General features: G+C 39.5%; 1 protein-coding gene across 2 annotated transcripts in view; it reads right to left on the bottom strand.

Moving 5' to 3' along the window:
* The window catches only part of DLGAP5 (DLG associated protein 5), a 40,445-nt gene extending 29,241 nt beyond the window's left edge, over positions 1 to 11,204 (bottom strand). For both annotated transcript variants that reach the window (XM_036436088.2, XM_036436095.2), the window contains exons 1-4: positions 11,068 to 11,204; positions 8,907 to 9,145; positions 1,025 to 1,218; positions 113 to 175 (exon numbers count right to left, since the gene is read on the bottom strand). In XM_036436088.2, coding sequence (XP_036291981.1) covers positions 113 to 175; positions 1,025 to 1,218; positions 8,907 to 9,144 — 495 coding nt within the window. In that variant the 5' untranslated portion in view covers position 9,145; positions 11,068 to 11,204. The remainder of the gene's footprint in view (positions 1 to 112; positions 176 to 1,024; positions 1,219 to 8,906; positions 9,146 to 11,067) is intronic.
* Positions 11,205 to 26,752: the final 15,548 nt, after the last annotated feature.

Below are 26,752 nucleotides of genomic sequence, written 5' to 3'. Positions count from 1 at the left end.
AGTAAAATAATCACTATACTTGAAGCTGGCAAATTAAAAATAAGTTTACTTATTCTGAGAAAAGAAAGTATAATTTGCCATTTTAGTAACAATTATCTATTATCAACTATACCTTAGTTTGCTCCGTTTGGTCTTTGGTCTTTGACCTTGTCATCCGTACAAAAGATGGAACAGCCTTAAAACAATCAAAACAAGATAAAAAGTTGTTTAAATGAACTTGTAAAATTACCTCCATGTTTCATCATGAAATAAAGTTCTCATTTTAAAGTTAAACTTTATTTGTAGTCATTTATGTCAAAAAGATACTTGCTAACATAAATTACTATTTTTTTCTGGTTCTGACCTAATTTAAATTATCTTTAAGTTAACTGAACCTGCCACCTTTTGGTGTACAGGACAATGCTCCAATGGAGCCACACTGGCCAGAGCTCGTCCTGCATTATTAATTTTAAAAAATATATATTTTATTGATTTCGAGAGGAAGGAAGAGGGAGACATAGAAATATCAATCATTGATTGGCTGTCTCTTGTACACCCTTCTCTTGGGGATCAAGCCCAAAACCTGGGCATGTGCCCTGACCAGAAATCAAACCATGACCTCTTGGTTAATAGGGAGATGCTCACCACTGAGCCATACCTGCCAAACCTGCATTATTAATTTGTTAATGGTACAACCTCATTTAAAAACCTTCCTTGACTCTCCATATATCACAGGATAAATGCCAAGTCCTCTGGCATAACATTCTTTGTCCAGCCTGGGTCTACTTGCTTTCCTTGTTTTATCCCATTGCAATCTACCTACAATGGGAGATCTGATTTTCATCTTTAGAGCTACTACTGTCATTCCTACCTCCTAGTAATTGAGTGAATAAAGGAACTAAGAGGAATGGGTAATTTTAGTCATTTAATCTCTTAAAATAAATTTTTCTCAGCCTTTTGGCTAAAATCAAATATAATCTCTTAAAGAAAAAGGAACTGTTAAAAGGAACTATTCCTCTATATCTACTTAGGATACTAAATTTACCTTTATTGGCTCAGCTTTCGTAGGATTCCGGTTTGAAAAAAGAAATGAAGGCACATCAGGTCTATAAAGACCCACTTTAAACACTCCTCGTTTAGCTTTCTCTCTTTGCTCTTTCAATTTTTGAAGTTGCTTTTCTTCTTTGTATTTCTGGAGCATTTGTTTTCGTTGCTCATGTAGAAGAGTTTTCGCTGATTCTAAGTAGGAATAACAAACAATCAAACACAGTATTCAAAATTTCAGGTCAAAAGTTATACAAATGTCAAAAAAATCATTTTGTCTAACTTGAACAGCAACTAAGTAATAATGCTTTGAGAAACTTCTTAAACTTCTGAGCACTCTAAACACAAGTTATTTCAATCCCCATTCTTTTAAAATTTCTATTTCTTTTGCTTTTAATTGTTCAAATATTTATTAACTGCTTGCTATGTACCAGACGTGTATTACTAACCCTTTCACTTAATTAAATTCTATGACGGTTAGCATCTAAGCTGACCTCCTGGGATTCTAACCTCCTGGTGAAGAAGTCATGCCCCATGTGTTGCCGTCCCCTCCATCAATGAATAGGAATATAACAAAAGAAGTACTATGGAAAAGAATATGACTTCCAAGACTAGATCATGAAAGACATTCCAGCTTTTGCCTTGCTCTCTCTTGGATCACGTGCTTTGGGGGAAGCCAGTGGGTATGTGGAGCCAGAAAGAGAATTAGGCAGCCCTATGGAGATGTCTACCTGACAAAAAACTAAGGCTGCCTGCCAAAAGCTAGCATCAACTTGCCAGTTTGAGTATCATTAGAAGCAGATCCTCCCGTCTTAGTCAAGCCTTCAGATGCACTATTGGATGACAACTTAACTGCAACCTCCAGAATTACTATACCCGACTGAATTGCCCCTAAATTCCTGACCCCACAAAAACAGTGTGAAATAATAATGTTCTTTGTTTTAAGTCACTAAGTTTTGGGGTAACTAATATGATGTTTACTTTTTAAAAACATATATTTTTATCAGATTTCAGAGAGAAAGGGAGAGGGAGAGAGAGATAGAAATATCAATGACAAGGGAGAATCATTGATCGGCTGCCTCCTGCACAACCTCCCTGGGGATAGAGTCCACAACCCAGGCATGTGCCCTTGACCAGAATCAAACCCGGACCCTTCAGTCTGCAGGTCGATGTTCTATCCACTGAGCAAAACCAGCTAGGGCTGTAATTTTTTCCTTTGATATTAAAACTACTTGTCAGTTTCCCTAGCTCCCACTTATTCTTTTTCTTTATTGATTAAGATATTACATATGTGTCCTTATCCCCTCATTACCACTCCCCTACTCATGCCCTTAAAACCCTGTTGTCTGTGTCCATTGGTTAGGCTTAAATGCATGCATACAAGTCCTTTGGTTGATGATCTCTTCCCCTTTCCCCCACCCTCCCCTACCTTCCCTCTGAGGTTTGATGGTCTAATCGATGCTTCTCTGTCTCTGGATCTGTTTTTTTTCATCAGTTTATGTTGTTCATTATATTCCACAAATGAGTGAGATCATGTGATATTTATCTTTCTCTGATTGGCTTATTTCACTTAGCATAATGCTCTCCAGTTCCATCCATGCCGTTCCACATGGTAAGAATGCCTTCTTCTCTAGTGCAGCTTGTATACCACAGGTTTTAATGTTTTTAAAAAATATATTTTATTGCTGGGACCGGTTTGGCTCAAATGGACAGAGCATCGGCTTGGGGACTGAAGGGTCCCGGGTTCGATTCCGGTCAAGGGCATGTACCTTGGTTGCGGGCAGATCCCCGGTGGGGGGTGTGCAAGAGGCAGCTGATCGATGACTCTCTCTCATCGATGTTTCTAACTATCTCTCTCCCTTCCTCTCTGTACAAAATCAATAAAATATATTTTAAAAAAAAAAAAATATATATATATATATATATATATTATTGATCTTTTACAGAGAGGAGGGGAGAGGGACAGAGAGTCAGAAATGTGGATGAGAGAGAAACGTTGATCAGCTGCCTCCTGCACACCTCCACTGGGGATGTGCCCACACCAAGATATATGCCCTTGACCAGAATCGAACCTGGGACCTTTTAGTCCGCAGTCCAACTCTCTATCCACTGAGCCAAGCCGGTTAGGGAGTACCACAGGTTTTTAATCCACACATCTGCTGATGGGCACTTAGGCTGTTTCCAAATCTTAGCTATGGTAAATTGTGCTGGTATGAACAAATTGTGCTAGCCTGGCATATATCCTTTCTGACTGGTGTTTCTAGTTTCTTGGGATATATTCCTAGAAGTAGGATCACTGGGTCAAATGGCAGTTCCATTTTTAGTTTTTTAGAGGAAACTCCACACTGTTCTCCACAGTGGCTGCACCAGTCTGCATTCCCACCAGCAGTGCAAAAGAGTTCCTTTTTCTCCATATCCTCGCCAACACTTGTCATTTGTTGATTTGTTGACAGGTGTGAGATGGTACCGCACTGTCATTGTCATTTTGATTTGCATCTCTTGAATGATTAGTGACTTTGAGCATGTTTTCATATGTCTCTTGGCCTTCCTTCTGTCTTGTTTCGAAAAGTATCTATTTAGGTCTGTTGCCCATTTTTTGATTGGGTTGTTTATCTTTCTTTTGTCAAGTTGTATGAGTTCTCTCACTTATTATTCTTAACTTAATTAATAACCTCATGTTTATTTAAACTGGTTTGAAAAACTGTAGGCAGTAAGAATAAGTAAGAGAATTTCTGCCCTTGAGGGGCTCACACAGTATTGTAGGGAGATGAACACAGTTTCAGTTTGGTTTAGCACAGATCAAATAGTAGGAGAATACACACTCAATAGAGACTTGGTACAAACCTGTCTGGGGAGATCAGGAAAGGTTTCTCAGAACAGAGATTACCTGAGAAGGGTTCTGAAGAATGACTATGGCTATGGGTTAAAAATTTTCCAGAAAGATACCTGCATAACTCGGTAAATTTACTTTTTAAAAAGCATATATTTAAATAGGTGAATTTTATGCTGGAAATTCGATTTAAATAAAGTTGCTTAAAAAAGATAATCCAGAGAACAGAACGTGCAAAAGGTCAGATGATGAAGTGGTCAATCAACAGCTTCTGATTGTTCCCTTCATCTTTTGATCCCAGTAAAACTGGCTCTCCCTTGAAGACGCTGCTTCCCCAGCTGTCCTCTCCAGTGTCTGGCTATTTTTTTCTCCCACACTGGTGATATCACTGGGCCTAAAGAGGGGAGGTTTCTCATCACTGCTTCCCACTATTTCCTCCTCTTCCCTAAAAGATCCCAGCTTCCCAGTTCATGTCATCAGATCATACTATCCAGTACCACAATTAGTCATCTATAGACCTTCCAGGTTTCACCCTTATTCCTGAACTAGCCCCTAGTTCACTTTCACTGTCTCCATCACTATTCTTGTACAAACCTTGATGACCTCTCCAATACCCTGGCCTCTCAATTCTCAGGCTTCCTTTCCTCCAAGGATCTTGCTTCTATTATGCCTCAGCTACCCATTCCCATGGTCACATCCATACCAGGATTTCAACCTTTTTCGTTATAGCAGACATAAAAAAAATAACATTTACACAGCACACTGGAGAACAGAGAGGCTGCTTGTGATCAAATGCAACTAGTCAAAGAGAGAGCTCTGACCAACCCAGGCCCTGCCTGAAATTCAAGGGCTGAGAAGACCAATATCTTGCCATACCTGCATTCATTTATGAGACAATTAGGCCCTTGAAGAAACTTTATTATTACCAATGAATAACTGTATGTCCTTCATAAGCCCAATTTCAAGCAATCCACTCTGATTACCATATCTTATCTTTCCAACAATCCTTTGGTCCCACCAAGACCTACACTCTACTGCTCTACAATCATCTTTTCACTGTCTCTTACCTCTCTTGTGTTCTCAAGTTTCTTCTTAACCAACTTACGATTCCATGATTCATCATCACAATCACTATTTCAACTTTTGACCCCTCTCTCATTATGCTGTACCCTGGCAAAATTTGAACTGTTTATCTTCCACTTGGCAATGCATAACTGAATGGAGTTGGAAAAATAGACAAAAGCATGCTACTTCATCTCTGTTTGTGACTATAAACCTCAGTTGGACCCTACATTTCCCATTTCATTATTCTTATTCTCCCCAATTACTATTTCATACATTATCCTCTCCTCAGATTTGAAATGGCTCCTCTCCCATCTGCATTCAAAGCTCCCACCTTGATATCCGAGCCTGCACACTTCACCTTCTTTTCTAGGTAAGCTAGGTATGCCCTATACATACCCCTCGATTCTGTTCCTTCTCACCTACTCAAGGACACTCTTCCAGTTATTGACCTTCTCACTCATCTATTTTTCTCTTTGTTCTGGGTTGTTGCCTTCATGAAGTTATGAACATGCAATAATTCCTCCCAACACACATCCTCACCTAGCTACTTGCCTCATTGTTTTTTAGAATATATTTTACTGATTTTTCACAGAGAGGAAGGGAAAGGGATAGAGTGATAGAAACATTGATGAAAGAGACACATCGATCAGCTGCCTCTTGCACAACCCCCACGGGGATGTGCCCGCAACCAATGTACATGCCCTTGACCGGAATCGAACCTGGGACCCCTCAATCCGCAGGACGACGCTCTATCCATTGAGCCAAACCGGTTTCGGCAATATATCCATATTTCTAATTCTCCTTCCATCCCCCTCACTTTTTTCAAAATTATGAAAAAATTCAAATATACACACAGTAGACTATAATAATATATCTATCATCCAGATTCAACAAGTATGAATACTTGCTGCCCTTGCTTTGTTTCTGAGGTATTTGAAAACAAATTCTACTCAAAAACTTTATCCGTAAATATTTCAGTATGCACCACTAAAATTAAAGACATTTTCTTTCAGAGTCACAATATCATTACCATGCCTAACAAAATTAGCAGTAATTCCACGTTACCACCTATTACAGAGAGCAGATTTAGACCTCCTATTTGTTTCAAATAAGTCTTTTTTTTTTTTTTTTAAACCATTGGTTTGTTCAAGTCAGGAACCAAACAAGACCTATATATTGTATCTGGATGACTTTTTTTTTTTTTAAATATATTTTATTGATATTTTACAGAGAGGAAGGGAGAGGGATAGAGAGTTAGAAACATCAATGAGAGAGAAACACCGATCAGCTGCCTTCTGCACACCCAGCACTGGAGATGTGCCCACAACCAAGGCACATGCCCCCGACTGGAATCGAACCCGGGACCCTTCAGTCCACAGGCCGACGCTCTATCCACTGAGCCAAACCAGTTTCGGCAATCTGGATGTCTTTTAAGTCTCATCATCAAGATATTCCTCCCTGTCCTTCTTTTCATGCAATTATCCTGTTAATAAAAGTTAAATCCTAGAGAATGTCCTACACTCTACACTCATTTGTTTGATTTCTCCTATTTCTTGCTCATTCCTCTAGCCCTCGTATGTTTTCTATAAACTAATAATTATATCTAAGGATTTGATTAGCGTCAAGTTCAACTTTGAGGGCAAGAATACATCCCAGGTGGTGCTGCCATTCTCTCTTGATCCATGTCAATCCGGCTTTCACTTCCTGAACTTCACTCTACAAAAACTACTTACCAAGATCACCAGTGACCTCCACAGAGGTTCAAATTCTCATCTCTAATATTTCTTGGCCTAACAAGAAGCACTGACGTAATTAATCAGGCTATCCTCTCTGACATGCTTGTTTCACTTGGTTTCTAAGATGCCACTCCCTTCTGGTTGAACTCTTACTTTATTTGCATTGCTCCTTGTTTTTTTTCCTAGTTTCCCCTCATGTCCTCAGCTTCTAAATGTTGGAGTGCTCATTCATTTTCTCTCCTTTTTCCACACCAAAACTTTAGATGATCATATCCAGTCTTATAGCTTCAAACACTGTGTATACATTGATGACTCCGGAATTTATTATCTCCAGTTCAGAATCCTCCCCTGAAGTCACCTTGTATATCCAACTACCTTTCCAGCAAACCTTATTCCATAGGCACCTCAAATTTAACGCGTCCCAAACTGACCTCTTAATCATATCATCGTCCCCACCACACAGACACAAAAACATTGTTCCTACCTCAGTCGTTTATAATTTAGTAAATGGCTACTCCGTATTTTTATTTGCTCAGGTTAAAAACCTTGAAATCACCCTGACTCCTCTTTATCAGCCCTACATCCACCATGTTAGGAAATTGCATTGGTTCAAACTTCAAAATAAACCCAGAACGCAACCCCTTATTTTTGGTCCTACCAATCTAGTGAACCATCAGCTACCAACTAAGATATTGCAGTAGTCGCCTAACCGGTCTCCCTGTGAGGCCATGCTGGACACCCACAACCTATTCTCAACACAACAGCCAAAGTGACACTTTGAAAATGTAAATCAGAAGTCATAAATTCCCATTAACCCATCAATGGTTTCTCATTTTCCTCAGAGTAAAAGTCAATGTCCTCATAAGGATGGCCCTCAGGGCTCTACAGGAGCTAGCCCCCTTGTTGGTTCTCACATGGCCATGCCTGCCTACTTGCTTTCTCTGGAACATACCAGGCCCACTCTCATCCTAGACCTTTGCAAATAGCAAAAAAACAAAAGATATCTTAATAGATATTGACAGGGTTAGACTTTTATTTGAGAGATTTTGGTCAAGGAATTGAATATTTGAGAGGGCAGGAGTAGAAGCAAGGAGACAACCTGGAAAGCAATAATATCACATCTTAGGCAAAAAATGAACTAGCTCTGCCTTTAAAGGTCATCCTATATCCTTCTATGGCCGAGTTTTTATTTCTTCCCAACTCCAAGAGTTGTTATTCTTTACTCTCTCCCTCAAAAACCAACTCACTTCCTTTGACCTTAAACATGCTCTGATCATATCATCTCAAAAACAAAGAACCCTAAAACACAATTATCCAATTTTTGCTCTTTCTGATAGAATCGTTAAAAAAAAAAAAATCTGAATGTTTTAGCCTAACCCTCTCTTTTATAGAAACTATTACACTTAATTATGTTGAATGTCTTTTTATTTTTATAAGTTTATTTGAGCCAAATTGATGACATATGCTAAGGAGCAAGTAATTCAAATGCTCTATGTTGAATGCCTTGTAAGTGCCACATATTACACTGGTCCTGGAAAATGATAGAATTGGAGCAGTGAACATTTATACAACTTTACATCTCATTTCTTTCTCTATAATTCATCTAAGAAGACACTATATCTTTCTGCCATTTCTTCATTTATCTTTGCTTTATTTCACTGTAATCTAGCTCCTAATGCCTACCATATGAACACAACTAAATAGGAGTCCAATGACTCCTCTGGTTAATGCAAAAGTTACTTGCCAGTTCTCTTTCTTCTCTATAGCATCCCTTGCCTTCTAAAATACTATCATTTGGTGACATCATTTCTTTTTTTACCAGTTGATTTTTTTCCCTTCCTGATGACCCTTTTAAGCAAACTGCAAGGAAGAATTCCTTGTCTTTCTAAGAACTGTTTTCATTGGCAAAGTATCTTATTTCATAGCTTCTTCAATCAGTTCTACTTTATGTCCCTTTTCAATTTATCTTGTCAACACTTATTCTACCCAAGCTCCAGAAATAAGAACTTTAGAATTCCTATAAGGCAATAAAGAAAATAAAGTGTTATAATATTCCATAGGTGAATGGCTCCAACCTAGCTAAAATAGCTTTAGCCTAGACTTTAAATAGACAGCAGAAAACACCAAGTTATTCAAAATGTATTACAAAACTCCATTCTTCTGGTCAGGGATTTTTTTTTTTAACCTCACTTATTAAATCAATTTTTCTTCACTCTTCAAAGCACTTAAAATTACAATAAACCTTTACTTACTTGGCTTGACACTGGCCTTTTCTGGAACAAGCTCCTGAGATGTCTCGTCTAATTCAAGAAGATGTCTACCCTCTAGGGTTGGAATGTTGACATCTTTCAAGCCAAAGTGTCTGTTTCGTTCATATTCCTTATGTCTGTGTTCTTTTTGAGACAAAGATTTCCTATGAGCAATTTTAGTTCTAATCATATCTGTACTCAAATCCTTTCTGCGTCGACTGGCAAAAAGTGAAGAAGCCATCCTGTCAGAGAAAAGAGAGAGACAGACCAACTTACATGGTTTTTCATTTTATTACTTAAAAAAATAAAAATAAAAAACAAGATTCCAGTTCACCTCCTGTCCCAACCTCAGAGCCTTCTGAAATAAAAATGTTCAAATACAAAATGGAATGTGACGATGAAGAGTGGGAAGGAGGTAACCAAAAGATAAGACAGTACGACCTATTTTGGGCTTCTAAATAGTAGGACCTTGTTTGACAGATAAAGTGAAGCGCAGGAAACTACAGTCCATAATAATAATACAGGAGAGTTTCTTAACTGTCCCCTAGTGATGAATGCAGGCAACCTGCTATATTTTTCTCAAGCCAAAACAAACAAACAAAAATATGAGATGCCTAGTAGACAAGTAAGGAAGGCACTGAATATATGAGATTAAGAAAAAGAAGGTTTTCAGAAGAATTACCATGGTGCCATAAAAGAATAATCAAATCAGTTTGCCCTGGGGGGCAAGGATAATCAAATCAGTTTGCCCTGGGGGAGTGGGGGCCGAATAAAAAACTTTTTGGCCATGTAAGACATTATAGTTTAGTTGGCATATACCCTTTCCATAGAAAGATCCTTGAAGAATGTATTAATGCAATACAAGGGAGAAGGACAAGAAAGAGGGTGCCACGGGTTCCAAGAAACCATGGGTCGAACTGACAAAAAGAATAAAGGCAAGTGGAAAGTCTAAGGGAGTTACCGGTGCATCTGGTCTAGAGAACAACCAAGACAAACTGGAGAAAAAGGACTGGTTTTCCAGAGAAAACTATTGCCAGCTTAAAAGAAAAAGGGGGGTGGGGAAAAGAGGGAGGGTCTGCAATTAGGAAGTTTAAAAGGTTATAAGCACACTATGTTCTTCAACATTAACAACTAAGGAAGTCCACTAGAAAACTACAAATAAAAGAAAAACCCGCACAAGAAATGCAACAAATTCAAAATGTCACATGATTTTTAAGCAATCAACAAGAGTGAAAAAATGAGAATGCTCTAACCTGGATGCTAATAACATTCTCCTTTAGGAGCCCCGGGGAAGTAACAAAGGGCTGTGCTTTTTATCAAGAACTCTCCCCTATGTATGTATGGGGGGGAGGGGGGGATGTTAAAATATGTACACAGATAATAATTTAATTAAAAAAAATAGAAAATAAATAAATAAAAATAAAAAAATAAAAAAGAACTCTCCCCTATATAATTTGCAACCTCCCACAAGCATTAATTTGCTAAATACTTAAGAAAAAGTAAAACATATATTAGTTATTTTGAAATACAACGTACCACTATACAAAACACAGAGGAAGGGAGGGAGGGAGAGAGAAAGAGAGAGAGAGAGAAAGAACTAGTACTAAAGGCATATTTAATTATCTCCTACACACTAAAGGATAATTAGTTATTCTCGCCATTATACAAAGAGGTAAATTAACTGCCCGCGTGAGCACAGCTAAAAAGTGCTGCAGCTGGGATCCCAAGCCGGGCGGTCTGGCTCTTCACAAACATGTACATTCTCTTCTCTGGCTGCCCCGGGTTCCTTCCAGCTTCACAGTCTACCATGCCTTACTCTTGCTGGCCTGCACGGTCTCACCCCGGGTGTTTACAGTTGTCCCAGGATGGGAGAGGAGCTACTGAAATATGCTGCCTGAGCCAACGATGCTAAATATCTATCTGCTCCACAGGGCCGGAGCAGATTGCGCCCCGGAGGCGAAACGCTGACAGCTACCCAGATCAAGGCAACAAATATTTAACGCGGAGGACTGTGTTTTCAGGAAGCGCAGGTAACGTGGTGCCAGCGGACCCTCCCCCTGCCAGCGGCGCGCCCAGCTCGCAGCTGCAAGTCTTCAGATCCTTCTAGACCTTCTAGAAGGAAGCAGGCCAGCGCTCTCCCTCCAGCACCCCCGCACCCGCCTACCTGAGGCAGGTCCGGCGTGAAACCTCAAGCAAAGAGCAAAGAACTCCCTCGGTCCGGAAACCAACGCTGCGCTGCCCCTAAAGCAGGAACGTCTGCAACACGGGCGCCAGCTAAATTCAAACTTCCCACGCCCAGCCTCTGATTGGAGGGATTTTAACCAACACTTCCGGATAAACATGCCCCGCCTCTTCCCTTCGAAGAAGCTTGCGATTGGTTTGCTCCTGGCGCTATTTGAATTGATTGAAAGGTGAGCGGACTGTTGAGATGGGTGTGTGCGGGACCAATGGGCGGGTCCGCGACGCGCTATTGGCTGGGGGCGGGGCAGTGGGGGAAGGAGCGGGAACCTGGGCGAGTGAGGGCGGGTCTGCATCCGCCCCGACCTCCCAGGGGCCCGCGTGTAGCCGAGGAGAAACGTAGGAACTCTGATGGAGAGGGTGCTCAGAAAGTTTGCAGGGATTTTTAATGTACTTATTTGGTTGCATAAATCCAGCAAAGCTTATTGGACTGTTTCTTTTTCCTTTAAAAAAAAAAATCTTTATTGTTGAAAGTATTACATAGGTCTTTCTCCCTTTTCCACCCCCCATTAACCTCTGTCTTCCCCCAGCCCCATAGTTCATCACCCTCCCCCCCACTGTCTGAGTCCACGGGTTATGCATATATGCATATAAGTTCATTGGATGATCTCTTCCCACTCCCTCCCCTGCCTTCCTCCTGAAGTTCAACAGTCTGTTTTAAAAAGGGCTTCCCATACCAAATTTCTCCTTACATGGGCTAGTGTTACTTTTTAAAGCCACCAGTCTTTTCTTACCCCCGTCCATTTTTTTTTAATTGAGGTAACATTTAAATACAGTGGAAAAGTATAGTTTTTTAAAACACGATTTGATCAATTTTGCTAAATGTAATCAGTTGTGTGACTGCCAGCCAATCAGGAGAGCAATTCCATCACCCAACAACACCCCTTTCCAATATGCCTTAAGTAGCCATTCCTCTGATTCCTATCATCTCAAAAATAAAGGTGGCAGGTACTCATTAAGGTCTGTCTTTTTCCCCACAGCACATTGTTTTGAAGACTCATCCCTACTGTTGCATGAAGCAGCAGTTATTTGATGAAAAGTATTCTACTGAATACTTTATCCGTTCACCTGATGATGGACATTGGATTGTTCCAGGGTTTAGCTGTTATGAATCAAGTTGCTGTAAATATTCTTGTGGGCATGTTACTAATGGGGAAATACGAGTTGAATTTCTGGTCATTCGTCAAAAAAAGGGCCCGGGGCCAATCCATCCCGCAGGCTTGAAGTGGCCGCAACGTGTCACCTCACTCGTGCGTTTCCATCACAATGACAGTGTGACTGTTCGTAAACATTCGGCCGCGATTGGGTGGTTTAGATTTGGGTGAGTCGAACCCACTGTAGATGCTTAACTTTATAAGAAATTGTACAGCAGTTTTCCAAAGTGATTGTTAGGATATCTTAGAATGTTTTCCTGTCACTTTTTCTTGTGGCTATTAGGAAATTTTAAGTTACATGTATAATTCACACGACACTTCTATTAGAAAATGCTGTCACAGTTTATAAGAAATTTTGCTCTTTGAAATAACAGGGAGAAGGGACCATCTCACCCCTATTCAAAAGATCAGAGCACACAGAAGCACTCTCAGCTGCCACACCAGAACTTCAGATAAGAGGTGTGAGGGTCAAAAAATAACTTTCCTCTCACTTTTCAAAGTTCTTTTGGCAGGGCTAATAATTAAATCAACATGAGTCACGCCGAAACCGGTTTGGCTCAGTGGATAGTGTCTGCCTGCGGACTGAAAGGTCCCAGGTTCAATTCTGGTCAAGGGCATGTACCTTGGTTGCAGGCACATCCCCAGTAGGGGGTGTGCAAGAGGCAGCTGATCGATGATTCTCTCTCATCGATGTTTCTAACTCTCTATCCCTCTCTCGCTTGCTCTCTGTGAAAAATCAATAAAATATATTTTTTAAAATGTTTAAAAAAACAAATAAATAAACATGAGTCAGATTAACAGGAGAAAATGTCAAAAACTTATTACGGATACACATTCAGGAATGCCATTAGGACATGAGACCCAAAGCCTGACCATTTTGCTCAGTGGTGGAGCACTGGCCCATGAACCAGGAGGTCACAGTTCGATTCCTGGTCATGGCACGTAACCTGGTTGTGGGCTTCATCCCCAGTAGGGGGCAGCCGATCAATGATTCTCTCTCAGCATTGATATTTCTCTCTCCTCCCATCCTCTCTTTGAAATCAATTAAAAATATACATATGAATATGAGACTTGAGGATGCATTGGGTCATTGAAGTTTAAAACCATTCTGGATTAAGGAGAAAGGGGACAGGAGTCTGGAATTTCAAAGGGAAAGTAGGCAATTCACAGGTAGAAAGAGCAAATGCAATATACAAATTCTTGATGGATTACCAAAAAGGAACAATCATTGATTGATTCAAGAAAAGTTTATAATGTAAAAAGTGGAGAGCGGGTTTTTATTATTATTATTATTAAGGTATTTATATGTGTATATATCTTTCCATTGCACGCCCCCACGCCCATACATGCCCCCCCGCCCCCCGAGTTTTTCGTCCATTTGTTTTTCTTATATGCATGCATACAAGTCCTTCGGTTGATTGGAGAGCAGTTTTAGAGTCCAATCCACCTGGGCTCTAGTCCTGGAGCTGCTCCGTTTCTGTTTTTAAATTGCCAACCATTTTAAACCGCCATTGACTGGGATAATATCAATATCTACTTCATAGAGAATTAAATAACCTACCTAAAGAGCGTAGCATAGACGCTGGCATATAGTGAGCACTTTAAAGATGGTGATTACCATTAAGTGACCACAAAGGGGGGAAGTTAGGATGAAGCCCATTCCTGTGGGAATTCCTCTGTTCTCTCTCAACTGGCCCTATTTCCAGCAAAGCAGGGAGTGGTGATTGGGTGGCAAATTAATTATGTAATCAATCCACTTGCCTTTAACAGTTAAAGCTGAAAGGAGGGTAAAAGGGCTCTAAATTCTCTATGGCAATTAAAGGATGAAGGAATCACATATCTTTTCCCCCATGTTTAAAGATGCTCTTACTTTATATGCCTAATAAACGTTTAATGCCCAGGGGACAGAATCCATTTAAACCAGGACTTGGATTTGCAGGCTAAGATGAGTATTTAAAGTAGTAGGGAGCCAAAACCGGTTTGGCTCAGTGGATAGAGTGTCGGCCTGCCAACTGAAAGGTCCCGGGTTCGATTCCGGTCAAGAGCATGTACCTTGGTTGCGGGCACATCCCCACTGGGGGGTGTGCAAGAGGCAGCTGATCGATGACTCTCTCTCATTGAATTAGACTTACAAGTCCAGGAAGTGCACAGAACTCCAAACAAAAGGAATCCAAAGAAGACCACAGCAAGACAAATCATAATTAAAATTCCAAGAGCAAAAGACAAAGAGAGAATATTAAAAGCAACAAGAGCAAAGCAGGTAGTTACCTATAAAGGAGCACCTATACGATTGCCAGCTAATTTCTCAACAGAAACCATGCAGGCCAATAAAATACATATTTTTTTAAATTAGTAATAATGACCAAACTTAACATTAGTTGGTCACTGCTATGAACTGGCAGAATCTTTCTAGCAAATAAACATAAGAGATGTTTTCCAATAAGTCTTCTTTTTTTTTTCTTCTTTGACTTTTTTTCTTTATTGATTAAGGTATTACATATGTGTCCTTATCTCCATATTGTCCCCCTAAACTCCCCCAAACCTCCGCTCATGCCCCAATCAGTCTTACTTGTGTAAAGGGTGGTTAAGGTTTCACACTATTCATATTTCCATAATCCATTGCTCATAGCATTCTGTACCCTACCCCTACGCCAAGGCTCATTTTGAAATTTAAAGAGTGAAGAACTTATTCAGACTTTTCTTATCCACTTATTGCTGCTGTCTTCCAGGAATAATTAAAATCTGTTTATGATTCTTCTCTCAGAACTCTCTGAGAAAATATAGCAGTTATGCAGTAAATATGTTGATTGACGTTTTTATAACATAGAGGTTTTATATGAAGTGACAACTATTTCATTCTTTATGGTGCTGTGAATTCATAAAATATGATTGACAACACTTTTTAAAAATCTCTGTAAAATTTAAGTATGTGCCTCCAAAATCATCTCTGAATATGTGTAAGAGTTGACAAATTACAATTATTTAAATTATGCACACATATTGACAAAGCCTGGAAAGAACTGTTTGATATAGCAAAATTGTTGAGACTTTCTTGTGTTTTAATATCTGCCAGGATTGTAATAATGGTTTCTGTACACTAAATAGCTTAAAAATTCTTGCAAATAGCTGAATCTAACTATATGTTCCTGAGGATCATATAATGCTATATTTTTGTTATTTAAAAAACACATCTTGCCAGCTGGGATGGCTCGGCGGTTGAACAGAAACTCATGAATCCAGAACTAGGCGGTCACTAGGTTTGATTCCGGTCCAGGGCACATGCCTGGGTTGCAAACTTGGTCCAAAGTAGGGGACATGCAGGAGGCAGCCAATCAATGATTCTCTCTCATCATTGATGTTTCTATATCTCTCTTCTTCTCCCTTCCTCTCTGAAATCAATAAAAAAATGTTTTAAAAGAATGGTTTATTGATTTTTAGAGAGAGTGGAGGAGAGAGGGAGAGAGAGAGAAACACTGATGTGAAAGCATAGCATTGATTGGCTGCCTCCTGCAGGGCTCCTACAGAGATGGTGCCCATAACTCGGGCATGGCTCTTGACAGGGAATTGAACCAGCAATCTTTTGGTGCATGAAATGATGCCTAGCCACTGAGCCACACCAACCAGGGCAATAATGAAATGTTTTGAGTGAAAGACTGCATGCTCATAAACATTGCTTTGTCACTCTTGATTATTTTTGTTAGTATTTCTTTCCTTCAAGTTGTTTCTAAGTGTTTCTTTTTGGGTAAATTATTTGTTTATCTATATAAGGCTAAAGAAATTTTGTTTTTGATGTGGATTTTTAGTTTAATAATATATGTTTATATACTTTTAAAATTAAAAAAATTAATGTTGATGTTTTTCTCTTATATTTTGTTTGCTTTTGTCTTTTTGGTGTATTTTTTAGCAGCTGTTCATATTATTGTGAGGAATTTAATAGTCAATTTTTAAAGTAAAGGTCTAATGCCATATAAATATTTTAATGAGTTATTTATTAAATATATCTTATTAATATTAATGAAGCAATATGCTAAAATAGCTTTATTTATTTTAAATTAATATAATTTTTGTTAGAAATAAATTCCATGCACATAATAAAAAATTAGAATAAGAAAGCTTAAAATGAAAAGTAAAATTCTCCCTCCCTTTCCTAACTCTCCATTTTACTCTAGCCCTAATTCATTTCCCAGAAATAACCCCTTTTAACAGTTTCTGCTTTTAGTTTAATGTTATATTCTTTCATTTCAAGTTTTATCAATTTAATACAGAATCTATTAATATCCCACTGTGAAAGATAAGAATTGTTGGGAACTATCCTCCCATCTCTGCTTACATTTTATTTTATTATATTTATCTTTATTGCTAATGTCTAATTATTTTATTTTCTAATTATTGCCTTATTGACTTTAAATAATACATTTAAATGTTTAATTCTTGATTCATCCAATTTAATATGGACTAAGTACCCACAATGAAAAGTGAGAATACTAATCTTTCTGCTTCTATCTACATCCCAACTTTTCCTTAATTACATTACTATGTGTTTGAATAACATTGTATGATAGTGATTTTTATTTTTCTGTTCCATTTCTCCACTCAAGCAAGTAACAGACTCTGAATTTTATTACCTCAGGATGGGGAGGAAAACAAAACTAGCCTGTAAAATGTTTCTTGGCTTTTGCTTTCCACAAGCTAAACTCACTGAGGAGCACAGGATTTCACCGAGGGAGGGAAGCATGTGACCAGGAGAAGCAGAAGCTGGGGAGGGCCTTCTCCCCAGAGATTCCATGAGGGTCGGGTGGTGGTGAGAAGCTAGTGGGACCCAAACGCTGCTCCCAGGAGGAGCCCGGAGAGGGGAGAAGCCTCAGAAGATACAGCAGTGCCAGATACCTGGGAAAGGCGGGACCCTAGCACAGGCTTTCCAACTGTGGCTAAGACACCACTGCTTCACGGGACCCCAAAAGAGCAGAGATCTGCTGCACTGGGAACAATCATTTGTCGAGTCTCTCTGTTACCTGGAGAGTCCCTCTTCTCTCTGAAGCTTTGGCAATTGTGTACCTTGATGGGATCCAGGGAGAGAGTGTCTGTGGTTATATTTCCCATCCAGCAGACTGTATGGCGGTGGTGGAAGGAGATAGGAGACATTTATCAGAGGAAGAAATTAAATTGAAGTGTAGAAAACAAAGTGATATTTCTTCTACACTTCAGTTTGTTGGCTGACATTTATACCCTGCCATGTAATTTTCTTAGTTCTCAAGGTTTTTGACATTTATATTCTACTCTGTAATATAATTATTAACTCTCCTATGCTTTGTGCATCATTTGACACTCAAAGGTGAAAACCAAATGTATGGTAGTTACTATAATTATAATAGAGGCCTAGTGCATGGATTCATACACTGGTGGGGGCGTGGCCTGTGGGATTGGCCTGCTGTGGGAGCACCCCCCCCCCCCTGTCAGCTGAGTGGCTATGGACCCTCCCTCTGAACAGCTGCTCCTGCCATTCCGGTCAGCAAGCGGACACAGTGGGAGAGCACTCACTAACTCACTACAGTGGGAGAGCACTCACTACCACGAGGCAGCTCCTGTGTTGAGAGTCTGACCCTTGGTGGTCAGTGTGCATCATAGTGACTGTTCATTCTGCTGTTCAGTTATATATATAGACTAGAGGCCCAGTGCATGAAATTTGTGTGTGTGTGGGGGGCGGGGGGGGGGGGGTTGTCTCTCAGCCTAGCCTGCACCCTCTCCAATCTGGGACCCTTTGAGAGATGTCCAACTGCCCATTTAGGCCTGATCCCAGTAGGATGGGGTCTAAACGGGCAGCCAGACATCTTTTTCACAATCCAGGACTGCTGGCTCCCAACTGCTCACCTGCCTACCTGCCTTCCTGATTGCCCCTAACTGCTTCTGCCTGCCAGCCTGATCACCCCCTAACCACTCCCCTGCCAGCAGTCTAACTGCTCCCCTGCCAGCCTGGTTTCCCCCAACTGCCCTCCCAGCAGACCTGGTCAGCCCTAACTGACCTCCCCTGCTGGCCATCTTGTGTCCACATGGGGGCAGCCATCATTGAGCACATGGGGGTGGCCATCTTGTGTGTTGAAGTGATGGTCAATTTGCATATTACTCTTTTATTAGATAAGTGTTATTCACTATAACCAAATATTCTGATTGGATTTAGAGGGAAACTATGACATTAAAACTATGCTGCTTAAATCTTTCCTTTCCTTATTCTGTTTCACTTAGTTGACACCATTATTGTAAAACGTGACGCCTTGGATTCCTTTTTGTGTGTGTGTGCTGAACTCTTCAGGTAATATTTTTCATATAGGTAAACTTTTAAATTCCCAGGTGCCTTTATTTTATCTTCGTGATTAGTTAATAATAAAGCTAAGCTCAACAATTTTTTCTTAAGCCTCTGAAGACATTACTCCCTTTTCTTCTATATTCTTGTTTTTTACTTGCTCCAACATAAATTAAAGGGAGTGAATTGAGGTCTCTTTCTCTATTGTTTTTCTGATTTTCCTTGTATCTTCTAGAGTTTTTGCTTTCTGAATATTGATGCTATTGTATTTTGTGCATAGATTTTATGTCTTCATTGTGAATTCTGCTTTTTAATATTACAAAGTCTCTTGTTTAATTTTTTTGGGGGGGAGGGGGGCAAATTCTGAAGTTACTAAAGTCTGGCTTTGATTTTTCTCTCAGGCCCCAACACTCTCACCAGGAAGCATCTTCAATGAACTAATTGATGGTTGCTCCACAGTCAGCTCCTCTCTTGAATTTGCTGAGAGCCTGGAGCTTATCTGAGACTTCTTAGAAAAAAACCTACCGTGAGTAGCCTTTGTGGCAATTTCTCCTCCTTTTATTTTTCTCAGGAAATTCAACCCCATTTGCTTTCTATTTTCCAGGTAGTCTTCAAATTTTCTGGTACATTGATGATACTCCAAAAGTGTTTGTACTTTTAAAAAATATCTGTGTTGGAACGTCAGTGGGAGGGTGTGGAATTAGTTATGTGTCACAGTCTACACCTTGATCTGAAGCCTTTCCTATAAGTTATTCTTAATAATAAGCTTTACATTTAGCGGAATAAAACATTGCTTAGAGTCTATCCATTTTCCTGCTCCCCTCTCTTTTGTGTGCATTGCATGTACACACAAAATCATTTAATTTCTCATTAACTTACACTTTTCCTCTAGTTTTCATTAAAATGTTCGTGTTCTCTTTTCTCCCCATCCCCCAAATGTAAAATGCTGGAAAGACCTATTTGAATGATATATCTCTACCAAGCATTCAAAATTTCAGTGTAATTTAGGAGATATTACTGTTATGTAGCCATTGTAGAATGGCATAGTTCCAATGAAAATTACAGCAATTTGTACTCAGAATAAAGTACAATAATAAAAAAATATATTAGTAGGTTTAAAGGTTTGAATAAATCACTGGCATGTAATTTTATTCATATACTTTCTATACATTACCAGCTTCAAGGCATTTTATAGTTAGTGGCTCATAATATTTTCAATGTCATTTTTCCTTTATATGCTAAATATACAAGCAGAAAGTAATATATTCAATTTAACTATAAATGTATATAAAGTCATTATATACCTGATATTAAACCCTCATTTTGGAAGAGAAATCCTTTTTTATCTTTGAATAAAAACATTAATTCATCTATTTTGTTAATCGCATCAGAATCTGTAGTATTACCTCTTTTCATTTTGGAAATCAAATTACTTGAGTCCGTTAAGGGAACCTAGTAGCAGTACAGCATATTGACCACATGGTGGCAGCCAAAGCCCCAAAACCAGTATCATGTAGCGCTGATAATTTAGGCTCAGGGTTACCTTGTAGGTAGCAAGAGGAAATAAATTGATTAACCTGAACCCTCCCTCACCCCCCCCCCCCCCACACACACACACACAGATTTTTCCGTTAAATTGGGGCAATGAATTCACTCGTTTCTTAGGACAGTTAGAGTTTCTATTTTCTGTCATTGGCAGCAGAGTCCATGCAGATGTAATAAAAGTCATAGAAGAAATAACATGTTTCTTTCCCATTTCCGGGCTCCATTCTCATACCCTAGAGATAATAACTGTACATTTCTTTCAGACACTTGTTTGCAAATATAGGCATAAAGCATGCCTTTTTGTGCAAATAGAATTGTATTGTGTATGAGGTTCCACCACTTGCTCATTTTTGAACTTAGGTTATATTGTGATCATCTTCATCTGTTGATGCATAGTATTCTGTAAATTGAACATAGCATCACCAATTTAATCTGTCTTTCATAAATAGAAATGATTATTCTTCATTTTTTACTATGATTAGCAACACTCTTATACATACATCTTTGTGTGTTTATGCAAGCCCATCTAATAGAAAACATCTTAGCAATGGAATTGCTCTTTATTTTTTTAAATATATTTTTATTGATTTTAGAGAAGTAGGGAGGAAAGAGAGAGAGAGAGAGAGAGAGAGTGAGCGAGAGAGAAACATCAATGCTACTGATAGAGAATCATTGATTGGCTGCCTCGTGCATGCCCCCTACTGGAGATCAAGCCCACAACCTGGCCATGTGCCCTGACTGGGAATCAAACCATGACCTCCTGGTTGCACAATCAACGCTCAACCACTGAGCCACACTGGCAGCATTGTTTAATTTCTTTTCTTTTAAAACATTCAAGAATACAGAAAACGGGAGAGAAGTATATAACGAGGACATACCAGTGTATGTCTGCCATCTGTTTTTAGAAACATTACCATTTCTCAATATTTGCTTCACATTTTTAATTTAAAAAGACTACAGTGTTAAAGGTACAATTGAGGCTTCTTTTATGCTTTCACTGGTCCTATTGGTCTCCATCTCTCTAGGTGAACACCACCTTGAAGGTGATGTGCATCTCTTCTTGGAGACCTTTCTATATCCCTGGAAACCCCCTCCAGCCAAAGGTTTTGAATGTTTTCCTATGTCTTTCAGAGGAAAAGGAAGGACAGCAATAACAAATGGACTGTCAACAGTTGTTCCTGAGGGAGTCTCACCAGGATCCGCAAGCATCTTTCTAAGAGAGATTAATTTCAGGTTATTGCAATAGTAAGGCTTGTAAAGTTCCCGAGAGAAGCTGTTCACAAATGGTGTCAGCCTTCAGATTAATTTTGCTAATGAAGAACAGAGAAAAATCTGCCCATCAAACTTGCTTCAAATAAGGTCACTGAGTTATAATCAGATCTGTATCAGATATTATACTATAACTTCTTTTGACCCCAGGGGAAGTTAATTTTTATAAGGCCATAATACCTTTTTCTGTACTTTGAAGCATACATTACTTAGGGGTCAAAAGCCTCGTGTCTACCTCTATAAAAGGTGATAGTCATGAGGACTGGGGAATGTTCAGATATGCTTAGACATATTAAAAAATGAAGAAATTTTATAAGCAGCATGATCAAACCAGTGTGGTCATGCCTGAACATTTTTGCAGAAAGAATTAAAAGACACGAAAATCTTTGAGTAATATATAGTCTTTTGATATTCTGAAACTTCTACCTCATTGCTTATTTTAATTTAATTTAAAAAAATTATGGCTTTTGGAGAAAGAGGGAGAGAGAACCATGGCTTTTGGAGAAAGAGGGAGAGTGAAACATCAATGGGATACCTCCTGCACACCCCCTACCAGGGATTGAAACTGCAACCCGGGCATGTTCCCTGACAAGGAATTGAACCAACAACCTTTTGGTGCATGAGAGGATGCCCAAACAACTGAGCCACAGCAGTCAGGGCTCATTCCTCATTTTTTTAATAATATATTTTATTGATTTTGTATAGAGAGGAAGGGAGAGAGATAGAGAGTTAGAAACATCGATGAGAGAGAGTCATCGATCAGCTGCCTCTTGCACACCCCCTACTGGGAATATGCCCACAACCAAGGTACATGCCCCCGACTGGAATCGAACCCGGGACCTTTCAGTCCCCAAGCCGACGCTCTATCCATTGAGCCAAACCAGTCCCAGCTCATTCCTCATTTTTTAAAGAATCCAAATTAGCCTTGGTCTAAATAAGGGAGTCCCTTGTGATTTTTACAAGCATCTTAAATAGTATACTTCTATGTCTTCATACTTTTTCACAGACCTAGGTGTCTTTTTTAGTGTATAATGCCCTAGCTGGTTTGGCTAAGTGGATAGAGCATCAACCCATAGGTTCAATTCTAGTTAAGGGCGTGTACTTCAGTTGCAGATTCGATCCTGGCCTGGGTTGGAGTGTGTGCAGGAGGCAACCAATCAATGTCTCTCTCTCATATCGATGTTTCTCTCTCTTTGTCTCTTCCCCTCCCTCCCACCTTCTCTAAAAATCAATAGAAAAATATCCTTAGGTGAGGATTAACAAAAATGTGTATAATATAATTTAATTCTGCAATATAATATCATTCTGCAATTCACCACAGTTATTCAGCGTTACTTCAAAATTTATCCATGTTGATACATGTAAGTGGAGTGTCATTTTAACGACTGAATAGTATTCCTTTTTGGAAACGCTACTTGAAAATTAATAAACATTAGATTATTCCCCTTGTTTCTTTTAGTCAAAATATTGCTGCATTTAACATATCTCCTTGTGCACACATCTGAGAATTTCTCTTGTGTATCTATCTACAAGAGAGACGGTATGTTGTGATTCCTGCACACTTTTTTACTGGATATTGCCAAATTGCTCTTCAAAAGGGTTGTATCATACAACTTATACTTTCCCCAGCAGTAAATGAGGATTCCTGTTTACCCTTATCCTTTCTGTATAATTAACCAAACCATTGTCTTATGGCTTTAGGGGTGTGTGTGTGTGTGTGTGTGTGTGTGTGTGTGTTGTCTTGTTTAGAGGGGTTTTGTCGTGTTTAGTTTTGGTAGTAAATAGTTATTGCAGCTTAATGCGCAAATAAAGTTTTGTTGCTCATTTTGTTTTGCAAAGGTGAAATGAAAAGAGAACAGTGCTAATAGTCCAGAAGTCTGGTAATTCCACAGCAGGGTTCCATTGGGTTGGACAGCATTTTGCCTGCCAAAGAGTAAGAAGGACTAACAATAAAGTTAAATTAATCTCAGAAAACTGGGCCAAACGCTGTATGGACTAGCCAGACATTTTTCATTGAAAGGTTTTTGCTCACTGCTCATAACTGGGTTATCTGATGCAGCATTCATAACTGTACCGGGTCCAGGGTGGATAGTGAGTGAATCTGGAGGGGTTCGGTACTGACCTTTCTTTCCCCCTATCTTCCTTGTCCTACTTCTACTGAACAGTGCTCACTTTCTCTTTCTTATCAGGCCAATCTTAAAGATTCAGGGAAGTCCTAGATGTAACAAAGTTCAAGCTAAATTTTTTTTGCAGTGTAAGCTTCCCCAAGGTATCAAACTTTCTCATGCCATCCAACTGAAAATAAACTAGAGCTCCAAACCTGCAGGGTAACCAGATGTGACATCTGCTGAGCTGTCCTGTAAAAACAAGCAATACACTGCAGAGTGAGCAAGGCGTGGAGCAGGTGTGGTAATCAGAAATGGGTTTTGGACATGAACTGATGATTTTTACTTCATGCAGAACAATCAGGAGTATTTTCTTTTTATTACATGTCCAATCTTGTTTAGTGAAACATTGTTTTTACGATAGTATAAAATCTAGCAACTGTTTATTACACTATCTATGTGTGTGTGTGTGGGGGGGGGGGATTGCTTTCTTTCATCCTCTAAATGTCCCTAAATGAAGAATTTTTGCCCCAAGATATGGATTTCTTCAAAGTACTATGTGGGAAACCTCCTTTGAAGAGAGCTCAATTACTTCAGAAAAATTTAAAACCTGCTTATGGAAAGTCATGTTGTTTTTCAATATTTATGATTTTCAGAAGGTGACAAAGTCTTTACACCCTTTTTGGCCAGACCTGCGTTTTTTTTCTTTTTTCTTTTTAAATTTAAATAAAACAAATAAGTCTTTGTTCAAGATACGTGGAAAGATATCACTAATTTACAAGCCTTCTCAGACCCTGGTGGCCCGAAAATATTAAATAGAAAATTCCAGAAATGAGTAATTTGTAAGTTTTAAATGGTGCGCTGTCCTGAGCAGCGTGATGCAATCTCATGCTGTCCCGCTCTCCCCACTCCTCCGAGAATCACCCTTTGTCCTGTGTGTCCACAGAGTACACACTGCCTGCCTGCTGGTCACTCAGGAGCCACCTCGTTTCTCAGATTGACTGGCACGGTATCACAGTGCTTGTGTCCGAGTCACCCTTATTTGACTTAGTAACGGCCCCAAAGCGCAGCGTGGTGATGCTGGCAATCTGGAAACGCAGAAGAGAAGCCATTAAAGTTCTTCCTTTAAGTGAAAAGGCAAGAGTTCTTGCCTTAACAGGGAAAGAATAAAAACCATATGTTGAGGCTGCTAAGATCTACAGAAAGAAGGAATCTTCTACCCATAAAACTGTGAAGAAGAAAAGAGAAACCCATGCTAGCTCTAGCTGGTTTGGCTCAGTGGATAGAGCGTGGGCCTGTGTACTGAAGGGTCCTGGTTGGATTCTGGTCAAGGGCACATGCCTGGTTGTGGGTTCAATCCCCTGTGGTGGGTGTGCAGGAGGCAGCCAATCAACGATTCTCTCTCATCATTGATGTTTCTCTCTCTCTCTCTCTCTCCTTCACCCTTCCTCTCTGAAATCAATAAAAATATGTTAAAAAGAAAAGGAGAGAAAAGAAAAGAATCCCATGCTAGTGTTGCTGTTGCACCTCAAATAGAAAAGGCTGCAGCCACCGGGTGCGGTAAGGGCTAACTTAAGAGGGAAAAGGCACTAAGTTTGTGGGTGGGAGACATAAACAGAAGACATGTTCCTAATGAGGGCAACCACAAAGCACTGAGCCTACACTGAGACAATCCCTTCAGCAGGTGTCCCCTGTAATGAGTGGCCACATTCACATAACTTCTATTACAGTACACTGTTATAATTACTCTAGTTGACTATTAGTTATTACTAGAGGCCCAGAGAGTGAAATCGCACAAAACCCAGACCCACCACACGGCCTCGGGACCCAGAAACCTGCCACACTGGCAGGACCCCAGATCTGCTACGTTGCGAGACCCATCAATGCACCTCTTGGTGTCCGGTCATTTGGTCGTTACCAAATTATGGCATTATGGTCACTGGCTTTTTATAATGTAGATTGTTCATTTCTTAATTTATAAATTAAACTTCACCATAGCTATGTATGTATAGGAAAAAAACACGGTGTGTGTGTGTGTATATATATATATATATATATATATATATATATATATATATATATATATATAGGATTCAGCACTATCTACAGTTTCAGGCATCCACTTACAGGTGTTGGAACATATTCCCTGTGATAAGGAGGGGTTACTGTCCCTTTTTTTTTGGTGATGTAATTATTGGAACTCACTGTTTCATCAGTTGATGCTTGCCATCATTTTTTTCCTGAATGTTTAATATATTTTATTGATTTTTTTACAGAGAGGAAGGGAGAGAGATAGAGAGCTAGAAATGTCAATGAGAGAGAAACATCGACCAGCTGCCTCTTGCACACCCCCTGCTGGGGATGTGCCCGCAACCAATGTACATGCCCGTGACCGGAATCGAACCCGGGATCTTTCAGTCCTCAGACTGATGCTCTACCACTGAGCCAAACCGATTTCGGCTTTTTTCCGAATGTTTAAATACCATCACTATGAACCCATTGTTTTTTGTTCCTTTGAGGACATTTTGACAGCATTAGGCAAAGGTGTGCAAATCTCTATAGAGGAGATGAAGCTACATGAAATTATTCATTGGTGAGTCACTACTGTCGTAAGATCAATCTATATGTAGTGAAGCATTTAGACACAGAGTGGTGATTCGTATGTTCATACCTCTCTTTGTGGTTCCTACTAGATATGAAGTGGTCAATTTATTAGCTTAAGAAAAATACTTCACTGTCTTGTAAATTGTCAAGAAGTGAAAGTATTAGGTAAAAGCATTGGCTGAGCCTGGCCAACATGGCTCAGTGGTTGAGCACTGACCTATGTATCGATACTAGGAGGTCAGGATTCAGTTCCTGGTCAGGGCACATGTCTGGGTTGTAGGCTCCATCCCCAGTAGGGCGTGTGCGGGAGATAGTTGATCAGTGATTCTCTCTCATCACTGATGTTTTTATCTCTCTCTCCCTTCCTCTCTGAAATCAATAAAAATATATTTAAAAATAAAAGCATTGGCTGAGCTGTACCCCTGCTGTAAAATTTTATATATGTAAACATACCATCATATGCCAATAGGCACCTGGCCTTCTAGAAAGTCGTGAGAGATCAAAGACAAAAATCATTTAATATGACAATAGACGCATTAACAAGAACCAAATATGATTTAATTACTTTTCCCTGTTTCAGATATTATCCTGAGAAATTTTGTTTTTCTCAGCACATATTGACTATATTTTGAAGGA

This window comes from Pipistrellus kuhlii, unplaced genomic scaffold, assembly GCF_014108245.1.
Source record: "Pipistrellus kuhlii isolate mPipKuh1 unplaced genomic scaffold, mPipKuh1.p scaffold_m20_p_1, whole genome shotgun sequence".
Classification (NCBI taxonomy): Eukaryota; Metazoa; Chordata; class Mammalia; order Chiroptera; family Vespertilionidae; genus Pipistrellus; species Pipistrellus kuhlii.
Note: the sequence above shows the minus strand (reverse complement) of the source record. Positions and strands in the feature narration are given on the sequence as shown.